Below are 13,995 nucleotides of genomic sequence, written 5' to 3'. Positions count from 1 at the left end.
AGGTAGTTCCTAAGTTTCTCTGGGGGAAACAGCCCCCTACCCCACCCCTCCATCAGGAGCCAATCCTCTCCTCTTGTCTGGGATCAGTGGCCGGAGACTTCTGTTGCAGCCCTCTGGCATCCCAAGTCCTCAATATACACTAAGTGCCTTCCAGGAGTAAGGTCCAGCCCTGCTCCGAATGCTGCAGTCTGAACAGGGCCCCAGGAAGCCTATAACTCCCCAGGGAGGGAACATAGAGGAGCTGGCCCCCTCAAGAACTGTGTCCCTCGCAGAAAGCTGACCTCTAGCTCCTAATGACTCATGCCCAGAAGCCTGGCTTTCCAGGGCATGGAAGCAAATCACCTCGAACAGCCTCACAGTTACAACCGTACCTTCACACGCTGCCACAACCCAAGGACTTCAGACTCGGGAGACAACTGGGCCCCGCCCTCCGCCTCGCTACCCAAGTTGTTGGCACTGAATCACCAACACATCCCAAGACAGTCACGCAGTTAAATGCCTGGTCCACCCAGTGTCCACCGTCTACCCCCATGGTTCCTAGCCCCGCTCCTCAGAGTCCCAGAGTTCTCGGGGTCCTGCAGAGGGAGAGCTGTGGGGTACAGGGAGGCAGGGAGGTCTGTGGGCCCCCACCAATGCTTCAGGAAGAGAAGAACCACCATGGTCCCGTTGATCTATTAGGGCTCGGTATACGGTTTTGATTGAAAGAAAAAGAAAAAATAAGCGGCCCATTACTTTAAAAGGACTCCCTGGGTGATGCAAACAGCACACGGGGCCAATCACCAAAAGGCAAGAGGTTCAAGTCCAGCCAGAAGTGGACTTTTGGAAAATCAGCCATGGAAAACGCTATGGAGCACAGCTGGACTCTGCCCACGAGGGCTGCACTGAGTTGAAGTCCACTCCACGGCGAGGGGTGATTCTTCTTTGGCATTACCTCTCAGATACCTTCACAGATACCAAACCCCGCCTCCATCGCTAACTCACTTCCTCTAAAACGTGCACAGAGACATCCCGTCTCTTTCTCCAGCCTGAGCCCCTTCTCCGGACTCCTCCTGAGTTCCTGTGCGCGAAGTTGTCCCCATGCCCCTGGGCACCCGAGCCCACTCCTCTGACTAAGCCATCAACCAGACAGACATGGAGCAGAGAGGGCAGAATGGGGACACCCCCCGCACCACCACCACCCCACACCCCAACAGGCCCTAGTCAATCTGGCCATCAGCAGGTTCCAGTTACTGAGCATGCCCACTTCCACCTTTCCACCCTTGTTTTTCATGATGACATTTTAACCCCAGACTTTGTCTTTTGAGAATAGTCAAAGCTACAGAGAATCCAGAGTAGCACATAGTACCATTATCACAAGTAGGTTTCCATCGGATCAAGTGTAGTTCATATTCGAACTTTCTACAAATGCCCCAGCATACCTTCGGTAGATTTTGGTTTCTTAAATCCACGCGCTAATCAAGGCCCACTCACTGCATGCGGCGTAAGGTCTCTGTAGTCTCTTTCACTGATAATAGACTCTCTCTCTCTATCTAGCTATCGATCTTTTTAAAATGACTGTGAATGTATTGAGGAGTTTGGGACAACTGTTGATCCAATGTTGCGCATTTTGGATCTTTCTCGTTGTTTCTTTATTATGACATTCTGGTAAACAAGTTTGGCCTGGACAGATAATATTTTGCAAATCTTAACTGCGTGACTCCAGCCACCACACACGACCCCAAGGCGTCCCAATACTGGCCGTGGCAAATTGGACCACTGGGTTGAAGACGTGCTGGCCACAATGCGCCACAGAAAAGGGCGCATTCCTTCGGCATCAGTAAGCAATCTGCGAGGTGACGCTTGCAAACTCCTTGGGTAGCCTCTTCCACCGTTACCTTTTACCAACTAGCGTTAGCATCCACTGGTGAGCCTGCCAAGCAGCTGTAGGATAGAGATAGTCCGTATTTATGAGCTGGTGTTTTGTGTCTCTTTCTCTCGCACTATGCACCTCGGATGACTTTGTATTCAGTGTTTCATAAGCCATTGCTCTCATTATTCCTTTCCATGTTCAAGGTGTTCCGAGTTGAGCCAGGAAGAGCCCCTTTCAGCTGCCTTCTGGGTCCTTCTGGTGGCTCCGTCCATCTGATGCTGCCCTGCTGGCCTGTCCAGCAACGTGCCTCAGACTCACCTGACGCTTGCCTTGCTCCAACCGAGCCTTCGCCGTGTCCTCAGATCCTTTCTAGAGATTCTCACGTCTTACTTCTGCTAGCCACTTCTCTTTAACTCCCACCGAAAAATTGGGTGGGACCAGGCAGATAAGGAGTAGGTAGGGAACTCTAATTCAGGGATTGGTCAGTTTCACCCTTGCCCGGGGGTATGAGAGCCACCTCGGAATCAGGAACAGAGAGAACACCGAGAAAGCAGAGTCCCCAGGGGAGCACCTGTGAGATCCCTGTCTGACGAGGCAGCAGAAGAGCCACGCAGTGAGAGTCGAGGAACCGGAACCGTGCCACTGCGATCGTGGGACAGTGGAGCAGTGAGGGAAGCAGGCTTCCCAGCCTCAGGACCAGGTCAAGGTCGTGAGCCTGTGTGAGTGAGAGGCTGAGGACCAGTGTGGCCCTCATGCCCTGTCCCCACCCATCCTCACTTTTTACACCAATGGTCAACTCTATACCTGTCCCCTTTCCCTCGCCACAACTTCACTTTCCTCCTGGTCATTCAGCACATCATTTGCATGAGCACAGGAAGCTCCTTGTCTCAGGGAGGAAGTGAGGAGAGACAAAGGTCTATAGTGAGATCAGCCGACGAGAAGCTTCGTTTGTACCACATTTTCACTATAGTTTACCACAATATTAGTGATCTCATCGGGGCTGACATTCCAAGGAAGTCTCTGCTCAGATGGCCACTTACAGAGTTATAACAACATCACACCATTTTATTTTAGACACCTACCAAATATATGTCTAAGAAGAAAGCACGGCTTACCTTAGCACCACGACCCACGTCTCTTGCTTTCCCACCTTCCGAAACACCAATAAAAGTACTTAAGTATTTCGTTTATTTTCATTCTCCCTCTCACTAGCTCTATAAAATGCAAGTATTTTTTTGTTCGCTTGTTTCCATTTTTGTACCCGGTGACCAAACCTTGACTGCGCCAGGTGCGCCAAGGCTGGGGAAGGAGAGAAAAGCTGGCCCAGGAGCGCAGGCCTGGAGGCAGGCAGGATTCCCGTCGGTCCCATGCAGCTCCCCTTCACTGTCAGCTTCTGCACAGTCAGTTCCTCTCGGGGTTCCAGGTCCCTTCTTCCATGGCTGCACCCTAACCCTTCACTATCACATCACCACTGCTTACGCATGCGCCCGTCTCACCTGAGAAATGGTGTCTTCCTCCACCAAGGCAAGGCCAAGGCCATGTGTATTCCTTTGAGCACAGGAGCTGGCACCCTTATGTCTGCTGAGCTCCTCTCCCTCCAGCCCAGTGCCCTTTCCCCCACACCACAGCTGCCTGCTTCGGGACTTCTTTCCCAGCAGCCTCTTGTCAGCGTGAGATGGGCTCCCAGAAGAAAAGCACTGGCCCCAAAGGCAGCTCACAATGGGCCCTTTGACTCCACCGGCCTGGGTTGTTTGAGGGAAAATACGCTCCCGGCCACAGTACCTGTCACTAAAGCCAATGTCCCTACATGCTTGAGAGCAACACAGAGCCTCAGTGTTCGCCAAGAGAGGGCCGCGGGGACAGGAGCCCACTGGGAAGAGCGGTCTGACTCTGGGACGAGGGGAGGGGTGCAGGGCAAGTCCACAGGCCCTTCACTAACAGAGTAGCCCACTTTCAGACTCCGTAAATAACCGTGACCTGGAGCTGAAAGCGGGTGGAGTTGAAAGAGAATACAGAGATTAGAACTTATCAGAACTACGATAGCGCCTCACCTGATCTTTCCTTTCAATCTTCTGTTCCCTTTGCTCACAGACTGGACTCTCGGGAGGTACGGTCAGCCGGAGTCTGCAGACATGGGCCTAGGAGCCAAAGAGAGGAGAGGCCTGGTTATGCACGAAAGAGCTGGGGGACCTTGGACCAGCTACCTAGCTTCTCAGTGCCTGTGGTCCCTGACTTAGCCGGGGGGACTATCGAACCAATCAATCACACCAGCGACTGTGAGGATAGGCACAGCTTTTGCCAAAGGCGTCAGGGGTACTCACCACCCGAAACAACTGTATACGTTCTTATAGTTCCAGCACTTTTCAATGGCTCAGGCTCCATAATCATACATATACAATTGCCTCGTTTCACATACCTATGCCAAAACACATTTAGAGGACTGGAGGCCAAAATACACCCCCCAAACCAACCCCACTGCAAGTGAGCTGATTCCTGTTCATATCTTTCAACCCTCCGCTCCAAACTAAAGAAGCCGAACTCACTGCCGTCCAGTCAATGCTGACCCGTAGCGGCCCTAGAGGACAGGGGCGAACTGCCCCTGTGGGTTTCCAACTCTGTAACTGCGCACGGGGGCTAGAAAGCCTCATCTTTCTCCTGAGGAGCAGCTGGTGGTTTCAAACTGCTGGCCTCATGGTTGGCAGCCCGACTTGTACTCTACTGTGCTACCCAGGCTCCTTGTACCCTACCCACAATGGTTCTTAAAGATTGAATTCCATCCTCTAAAACAGTAGTTCTCAACCTTCCTAATGCCGCGACCCTTTAGTACAGCTCCTCTTGTTGTGGTGACCCCCCCAACCATAAAATTATTTTCATTGCTACTTCATCTCTGTAATTTTGCTACTTGTGTTAGTCTGGGTACATTAGAGAAATAAATCTACAGAAACTCATATGTATAAGAGAGAGTTTTATATAAAGGGTAAGTGCACATCAAGAAAACATCCCAACCCAGTGCTGCCCAGGCCCACAAGTCCAACATTAACCCATATGTCTGACACCAATCCACAAAGTCCTCCTCCATCTCACAAAACACATGCTATGATGCCAACTACAGGAGGAAAGCCGAATCAGTGAGTGTGTAAGCATCTCAGCACTGGCAGGGGTCTCCACCCGGCTGCTCCAGCACCCAGGGCTGCATCAGGGTAGGTCCGTGTGGCTTCTCCTCAGGGATGCCTAGCAGGAAGTGAGCCTTGCTAGCTGAAGCGGGGAACCAGCTAAGGCAGCTGCACCCTGGTCTGACCATCAGAAAGCAGAGACCTGAGAACTCGAAAGGCGAAAGGCGAGGCTCACAGAGCCATTTATCTCTCTGCCCTTCAATTAACACCACCTGTGTTTATGGGCCAGGTTGGCACAATAAACTTTAACTATCTCATTACTGTTATGAATTGTAATGTAAAATATCTGATTTGCAGGATGTATTCCCATTGTTACACATTGAACATAATTAAAGCATAGTGATTAATCACAAAAACAATATGTAACTATAATTAATGAAGTGTCATTTTACCTACAATACTGCTGCTTTCAACACAATAGCTGCTCTCTACACAGTAGCTGCTTTCTACGCGTGTGACTGGTCCGCATAAGTACATTATTGCGCAAACCCTGTAACATACACCTGTAGTTGTATGGGGTGTGTATGATGGGGTTGGCGTGATGATGTCATCACGCTGGGTACTCGTATGTGGCCATATCTGCATGTGGGCGGATCCGCCTGGAGACAGAGAGAGGAGTGGTCTCTTGATTCCTAAGACCATCAGAAATATGTGTTTTCCGATGGTCTTAGGAGATCCCTGTAAAAGAGTCATTCGACACCCCCCCAAAGGGGTCATGACCCACAGGTTGAGAATGCTATTCTAAAAGCTACAGCCTGTCTACCCACTCCCTATACCCCTATTCCCCTGTACCGTGGCCTTCCTTAGGAACAGGGTCTTTAAAGATGCCATTCGTTGACACTTTAATAGAGTGGGCCCTTGATCCAATAAGACTGGTGTCCATATCAAAAGAGGGAAGGACACACAGACATACATTGGGGGAAGGTGGCCATGTGAAGACAAAGGCAGACTGGAGTGATGTTCTACTAGCCAAGAAACACCAAGGATTGCCAGGAATTACCCAAAGCTACGAGAGAGGCGAGGGGGGCTCTTGGCCTAAGTCTGTGGGGAGAGAGCATGGCCCCCCTGACAACCGGAGCGGAGACAATTCGTTTCTGTTGTTTCAAGTCCCCCACTGTATGGTACTGTGTGAGGGCAGCCCTGGGAAATGAATAAGGTGTCCTGGTGGTATAACGGCTAGGCCCTTGGCTGCTGGGTGAAGGTTAGCAGTTCAAGCTCACCCACCTGCTGTGCCAGAGAAAAGCCCTGAAGGATCTGCTTCCATAAAGACTGCAGCCTAGGACGCCCTTTCGGAAGCTCCATTCTGTTACACAGGGTGGGTCACTATGCGTTGGGGCTGACTCAACAGCGGACCGCCACAGGAAGCAAGACAGTGGTCACCTCTAAAGGGTCAGAGTTCAAGGGACTGGGGTAGGAAGTGCTGTTGACATGATGACATCGTTAGCATAGTCACAGTATCAGAGCTTACACTGTGAAGACCCAGTGTGTGGAGGACAGTGGGAGCCCCAAATCCATCTACAGATAAGCCTCTGGCAGATCCCCACTAGCCATAGCAAGGGGCCTGAACAGCTTTAGTGCCGGATAGAGACTCTCAAAGGCATGTGCATCTTTCACTACAAAGCTCAAAAGCAGAAGAAACAAATGTTTCTCTTAATTATCCCGTTCAGTGAGAAAGGATACAGCCTGTCTATTGATCGATGTTCTCTTGAGAAAGGGCTCTTCTTGAGGATGAACAAGGTCATTCTTCTGAGCCAACAGAATGGGAAGTAATCTATGCTGACATGGCAGGGGCCTGGCACACAGAAACCATCCCAGTAGCTCTCGCTGCACACGCGCTCTCTCTGTCCTGCCTATGGTCCTAAGCACTTGACATCCATGTATTCCTCTCATCCTCTCAGCAACCCGAGGACAAACCATGCCCTGGTTGTTATTGTGGGTTCTGAGCCCCACAGTGGCCGGATGTGGAACGGAACGAAACACTGCCCCATCGTACACCATCCTCACATTTGTTGTGAGGTTTAAACCCACTCATTGTTCCAGCCACTGTGAACTCCACCTCATTGTGGGTCTTCCTCTTTTTCACCGACCTTCTACTTGACCAAACCTGCTGGAGTTTACACCTGAAGAAGCGAAGGTTCTTGGGGGGCAGATGCAGCTAGGAAATGGCAGAGCTGGGATCTCAACCCAGGTCAGCCCCAGAACCTGAGCATTCCCTTGACGCCGCTTCCTCTTCCACTGATGCCTGGAACACCGTGCCCGGAGCAAAGGCACTCTCTGCGCAGGTGTGGGTTCCTGGGAGAAGTCACGAGTCGATTTCCTTGTATGTTTTGAAGAGGTGATGTGTTCATATTCCCTCTGAGATACAAATAGTTTATAATCTTATTCTCCCTCCTACCCTGCAAGCAACTTATATTTTTTTAAAGTCAAAATATCAGATATTTTCTCTTTACAAACCATTCTGGCCTGTGTGCAAACATCCAGGTGGGCAGTCCCCAAGCATTGATGTTCCAGTTTTCTCTGGGTGTCTGGGTCTAATCCATAGCATCACTCTATAGTGATCAGGAGGGACTGTTTGCCTGCAGTGCCTCCCATGCTCATGCACACATGTGTAAACATACATGCACACACACAAACAAAAAAACAGACATATACAACTAGGTTCCTTCACCTGCCAGCTATGTGAACCCAGGCAAGGTACAGCATCTCTCTGAATCTCACTCTCTTCAAAGGTGAAATGGGGCTAAGAAAGGACTTAGAACAAGGTGCGACCCATAGTAAAGTCTCTCTCAGTGGTAAACATTATTATTAATGTCATCCTCATCCTAACTGCCCCGCAGTGAAGCAGATCTATTTGGCTTTAAGAGTACTGATTTCCACACCGATAATAATGCGCAGCCACGCCATTAACTCTGTAGGGAAATCATACCGTTGGTTGATTGCCCTTCAGGCTTAATCCCTAGTGGCAATAATTTTCAGGAAAAAAATAAAAGACTAAAGAGGAGACAAGCTCTAGAGCAGCAGTTCTCAACCTGTGGGTCACAACCCCTTTGGGGGGGGATGTCGGATGACCCTTTCACAGGGGTCACCTGAGTCATAGCCGTAGCAAAATGACAGTGATGAAGTAGCACCAAAAATAATTGTATAGTTGGGGGGTCCCCAGAAGATGAGGAACTGTATGAAAGGGTGGCAGCATCAGGAAGGTGGAGAACCACTGCCCTTGAGGGACTCTCCCGAAGTGGGACGTGTCCCCCAACCCCTAGTAGACCCATCTCTCACCTGCCCAGAACCCCGTGACTCCTCAAGCCGCTGCCTACACTGTGTGACTGCGCCACTGGCTCACACTAAGTCCTGTACACCCTAGAGGTACACGGCGTCTCAGAAACCGTAGGCGGACTTCGGGAACCTTCCATTTTACCCGGTGGTCGACAGCAGCTCAAAACGAACCCAACTCCCAAAATAAAGCGAAAGACTAGAAAGAAACGTGGCAGCTGCAGCAAGTGCGTCGGGCTACAGGCAGGCCCCTGAGAGAAAGGACTTGCTGCGGCCCTTGCCGGTGCTGGGATAGAAACATTAAGAAGCACTGCTAATAGTCTGTGCTAGATTAGGGACCGGCTGCACAGGCATGGCGTACACTCAAGTTGGAACAGGCTCAGAATCCTTTCTAAGAAGACAGTCATGTTGGTGGCGGGGCGGATCAAGTTGCAGAGGGGATAGAAAAATCAAGTTGGGGAGCAAATGTTAAGAATAAGCCCGCCTTGCTTTTTGAGATCCACCCTGGCCATTTGTGTAGACTTAGGAGACAATATGTGTTTAAGGAAACGCAACTGTTTGATGATGATTATTTGTGGGCAATGGGGCAGGGAAGGGGACCTTTGCTTCAGACCCCACATGTTTCCGTCGGGTTTTCAAGGGTTCCAAATGTGTGTGTAAGTTGTTTGAATTGAAGTCGTAACAGTAGCAGAGATGGCCATTACAAAGACTGGGGAGAGCATGTGTGAGAGAAAGAGAGGAGGAGGAAGAGACGGGCAGACACACAGTCCACGCGCACACAGCATGACAGCAGCAGTGGGCACGTCTTAGATGTCTACAGGGTGCTCTGAATTCCTTAATGAAAAAAAGGAATTCCTGCCTCCATCCACCAGGTTGACCTGGTTCCGTGTCCTCATCAGCCATTCAGCTGCAGGAATCTCCCAGCGGAGAACGTGCCACCTCTGAAGTTCACAGCAGGGACCTCTCTGCGAAGTTTATGATGCTCGTGTCCCCATGCTCCCCAGGGACTCAGAGCTACAAGACCCGGTGGCTGCCCCAGATGAGGCAGTGCCTCAAAGGCAGGCAGCTTTATCTCCACAAGCTCCCAGGGCAACGGACTCAGCCCTTAAGTTCCCAGGAGAGAAAAGCGCAGACTCCTACCTACACTGAACCAATGCTATCGGACCAGCGTCCCCGGAAGCAAGGTCTCTTCCACCAAACCCAAAGCACGATGCTGGATTCAGCATCTTTCATTACTCAGTTACTGAACATCCACTGATTCCAAAATACTTTCAGGGACTAGGAGGTTACCAAAGTGAACAAGAAACCATCCCGGCTCCTAGGAGCTCATAATCTAGGAACAGTCCCAAACAACAGATTCAAGAACAGTTTGCATAGCCCATCCAAGGTACTGAGAGGCAGAGCAGCTTACTGGTGAATGCCCAGTAGAACGAATGCACTTTCTGGGTTCCCATGCCGGCTGACACTCCTGTGTCTGCAGCCTGTGCCCAGTTCCTTAATCTTCACTCCTTCAGCTACCTGAGCTGTAAAACAAAGCAGCAATCAGGCCAGTTGCTCCTGAGCCAATTCTGACTCAAGCAGTTCTCAAGGGAATTGTTTTCCATAGGATGGTAAGGCCCCCTTTCAGAAGTATAGCACCAGGTCTTTTTCTGCCTTGGGACCCCTGGGTAGACTTAAACAGTCAACCTTGCAGTCAGTCTAGCGTGAGTTAAATGTTTGCACCGTCCAAGGACCCTGAGTTAACAATACTGTAAGCTACTGTAGACTGATGCCCTTGGGACCGTTGTGAGGATTAAATTAGATAACACTTTACAAAAATGAAGCACCTGGGAAATGTCCTTTCTTACCAGGAGACTATAAACAAAGAGAATATTCATCTTAATTGGAGGTAGGAGACCATGACATTTAGCTAAGATGACATTTAGCTCCACAGGTAAGCGCTCGCTGCTAACCAGAAGGTTCAATCTGTAGGGGAAGAAGCGGTCGTCAGCTTCCATAAGGATGTGCAGCGGCGGGAGCTCAATGGTGCAGTTCACCTCGGTCCTGCCGCGTCTCCGGGAGTCTGAACAGACTCCACAGCAGACAACAAACAACCTACCAAAACCTAAAGAGCGTCTCAGGGCAGTGGAGTTTAGAGAACCCATCAGTCACAGCCACAGACGGCCGCCACATAAGGTACCCAGGCTGGCCCAGGGCACGGAGGCAGGCATGTCCAGCGAGTGAGATGTGAGCCCAACCCTAGGGGTCTCTAAATGCCTGGTTCTTAGGGGAACAGTAAAGCAAGCTTGGAAGCTTTCTATAATCCTCACAGGACCTGGACCAGGACTATTACCTAATAGGTGGCTGGCTCACTGAGTGCCAATGTCTGGGGTTTTTTTATTTTTGTTTTTGTTTTCTCGGGGTGAACTGAAATAGAGTAAGGAGAATATGCCTGAGACTCTCCAGAAAGTCCTATACTTTCTTCAAGCCAGAGAAGGATGCCAAGGGAGGGACTGGCAGCAGTCAGGTCTTGTCCCCAAGAAAACACACAACCAAGCCCTTGTCCGAAGCTCGGGGCGCTCAGCTTCTAAGTAGGGCGTTGGGGCCTTGCTCCTGGCCACCTCTGTGGAGGGCGAGGGCCTGAGTCCCTTGCTCTCGAGGTACTCTTGGAATCCGAGGACCACTAGGCATTCAGATCCAAGGGAAGAGACAAGCTCAGAGTTAAGGATGGGTGGAGAAGGTGGCCCAGGTAGGTGACCGGAGGCTAACCTGATGAAGAGGAATTTACCTAAGGAAATTAACCCAACGCATTTGCATTTCTCTCAGCCTCCTCCACTTTGGGACTTTGGGGCCCTGCCCAGTTCCACCTCACCCCAGAAGGTGTGGCCCCACAGGGCGTGGCCAGGAGGTCAGGCGCCCTGGTCTCTCCCCGGGCACAGACATAAATTCTCCAGGACCTGCAGACCAGGCTGCTTCGGGGGCAGGGCATGCCCATCTGGATTCGGCCCCTGATCTCAGCTGGCCTGGTTATCAACATCAGGGTGGGGCGCACATTTTCAGTCAAGGGCCAGACAGTAAATCTTCAGGTTTTGAGGATCAGACCATTGTAAACGGCCACTCTTAGCTCCGGGGGCCAGAAGTGACCCACAGGCCGTGGCTTGGTGAAGTGTCCTGGAGTCCCACTCTGCTGGGGCAGGACTGGTCCAGACAGAGTTCACATGGCAACCTGGGGGCCTGGCAACCTCTCCTCGGGCTCACTCCTGTGCTGGGCACACAGTGTGCCCTGCCAGCCCCAAGAACCAGAGCACAGGCCGAGGTAACTGAGGGCACACTAAGCTACCGGCATGCGTATGAGACTTCCCTTGCCTACTCCTCCCCACCCCCAAGACACACACCCAGACTTTGCCCTTCATCCCCCAAGGCCTACGTGACCTTGTCGTTGCACCAATCCAGGAGCGCCCGGCCTGCATTTCCCAAAAGACTGCAACTGAAGAGCAATGCATGTGGAGTCGTGGTCCTCATCCTTAGTGCCACCATAAAACAGATCCCCACGTGACCCCCGACCCTGCAGGTTCCCATGGGACTAGTCCAGGTAAGGCCCGGGCAGGGAGCCTCTGGGTGGCGCTTCCAACCCAGCTGGGCCTGGAGATTGGCTTCGAAAACCCTCCACCACAGGCCTTCGCCGCAGCGCTCACACGGCCACCACCACGAGTTGGAATCAACTCCATAGCGACCACCTCCACAGGATGCTTCCGGCTTCCCATTGCTCTGTGTCACCAGGGTTGAGAACCACTGCCTGGACCGGAACTGGCCACTAGCTGGCCACAGGATGAGAGGACTAGAAGAAGGGAAGCCTGCCTCAAACAGACCGACGCCTCACCAGGGCTAGGACGTCTACTCATTTGCCACCTGTTTCCTGCCCAGGTGGGTCTGAGCCCGATGGACTGGCTTTATCCCAAGACACTCCTTCCTGTTTCTCCACTTGTCAATTAAAAGCTTCAAGGGTGCTTCCTTTAGGACCCTGGCGACACTCTTCCTCAGCTCCTATTGTACCGGGCACACATGTGGGCAAAGGTCAGCGATTCGAACCTACCAGCCGCACCCCAGGAGGAAGACGAGGCTCGCCGCTGCTCCTATAAAGATTTACAGTCTGGGAAACCCCACGCAGCTGAGTCCAACCCTGCGAGTGCGAACCAACCCCATGACCGTGGAGTTGTTGCTACCAATACTGCAGCGGTTCTTGACCTTCCTGATGCCACGGCCCTTTCATACAGTGTCACATGTGGTGGTGACCCCCCAACCAGAAAATGATTTCCATTGCTACTTCATAACTGTCATTTTGCTACTCTTATGAATCGGATGACCCCTGTGAAAGGGGTCATGACCCACAGGTTGAGAACTGCTGTTATACTGGGGCGGGGAGGAAGAGCCCCTGAACCCTGAGATAGAAGCAATCAGGGGGTGCACACGGTTGGAAGGAAATGAGGAGCAGAAAGTCCAGGGTGCTAGAGGAGAATCACACATAAAGGCCAAGGCCAAGATCACCCCACAAAGCTTGGCAAGTAATTTGGAAATTCTATGAAGCGCATGTGCCGAGAGTGGAAGCCAAAAAAGAGTTGGAATGGTCTGGGTGCCTGAGGAGGCTCTTAAAGCAGAAAACTCGGGTGACTGGATTTTGCTTTCTAGAACGATCACTCTGCCTGAGAGGAGGAATGAAAGCTCACGGTGTGATTGACATTCAGCAAAGCCCTCCGTCAGCAGAGTACAAAAGGTAAACAGACACCCTGACACGGCTTTTCTGTGCGTTTGACAGGCCACACTGGGGAGAGCAAGGCAAGAACCCCGCGGGGAAGCACTATCCACACAGCATTGCCGCACGGTCTTAGGGGGATGCTGGCCGACTGGCCCCTAACTCACTTAGACCAGGACACTGGAATCTGGCTGACTCCAGAGGGCTTGTGGAGCGATCTGAAACGTGATGGCCCAGATCCCAGGCCACAAGGGTGACCACAGGGCTTCTGCAGCCCTCCTCGGTGTCCGGGAGACGAGACGGTCAGAATGAAATGCCACACCCTGGGCAGAGGATCCAAGAAGCCCGGTGACATAGTGAGTGGTCCATGCATTCGGCTGCCAACCGGAAGGTCAGCCGTTTGGAACCCCCAGCCGCTCCACAGGAGAAAGAGGAGGCTTTGTAAAGATTTACCTTCTCAGAAAACCCACTGGGGCAGTTCTACTCTAGCTTGTTGGTTCCCTAGGAATCGGAATTGACTCGATGGCAGTGGCTTTGGGTTTTGGGTTTTTGCAGGAGATCCAGGGGATTCTCAGAAGCGTCTTGGGGAAAGCAGGTTTCCCTGGGCGTCTTCAGAACTCAAGGGTGCTGGTCTTCTATCTGTCTCACCAAGAGTGAGAAACAAAAAAGTATGGGATTGGGGGCCCCTTTTTTGAGCCTACCATCGTCATCTTTAATGGCACCAGTTTTTTTCAGCTAAGTTTTGAGGGCACCTTGGATCCCCGAGGTAGCCTGTCAAGAGCTGGCTCAGGAGGACGCTGGTGATGGGCTAGCCTGTTTTCCAGGTGCAGTGGGCCCCCTCCCTCGCTGCCACCACCAAGCTTCCATCCTCCAGATCGGTGTCCTGTGTTCCTTCCCTACAGCCCACAGTACAATACGGAGCTGGAGGGTGCAGATGTCCCTGCATCCTTAAGGAAGGGAAGGGAAGGGAAGGG

General features: G+C 51.7%; 1 protein-coding gene across 1 annotated transcript in view; it reads right to left on the bottom strand.

Annotated features, from left to right (window-relative positions):
• The window catches only part of LOC101643207 (myocardial zonula adherens protein), a 109,691-nt gene that overhangs the window by 88,729 nt on the left and 6,967 nt on the right, over window positions 1–13,995 (bottom strand). The window contains exon 2 of the mRNA XM_045286472.1: window positions 3,901–3,987. Coding sequence (XP_045142407.1) covers window positions 3,901–3,987 — 87 coding nt within the window. The remainder of the gene's footprint in view (window positions 1–3,900; window positions 3,988–13,995) is intronic.

The sequence above is a fragment of the Echinops telfairi genome, unplaced genomic scaffold, assembly GCF_000313985.2.
Source record: "Echinops telfairi isolate 266 unplaced genomic scaffold, ASM31398v2 ScPeMD7_8;HRSCAF=38, whole genome shotgun sequence".
Taxonomy (NCBI): domain Eukaryota; kingdom Metazoa; phylum Chordata; class Mammalia; order Afrosoricida; family Tenrecidae; genus Echinops; species Echinops telfairi.
This window is presented reverse-complemented; position numbering and strand designations above follow the sequence as displayed.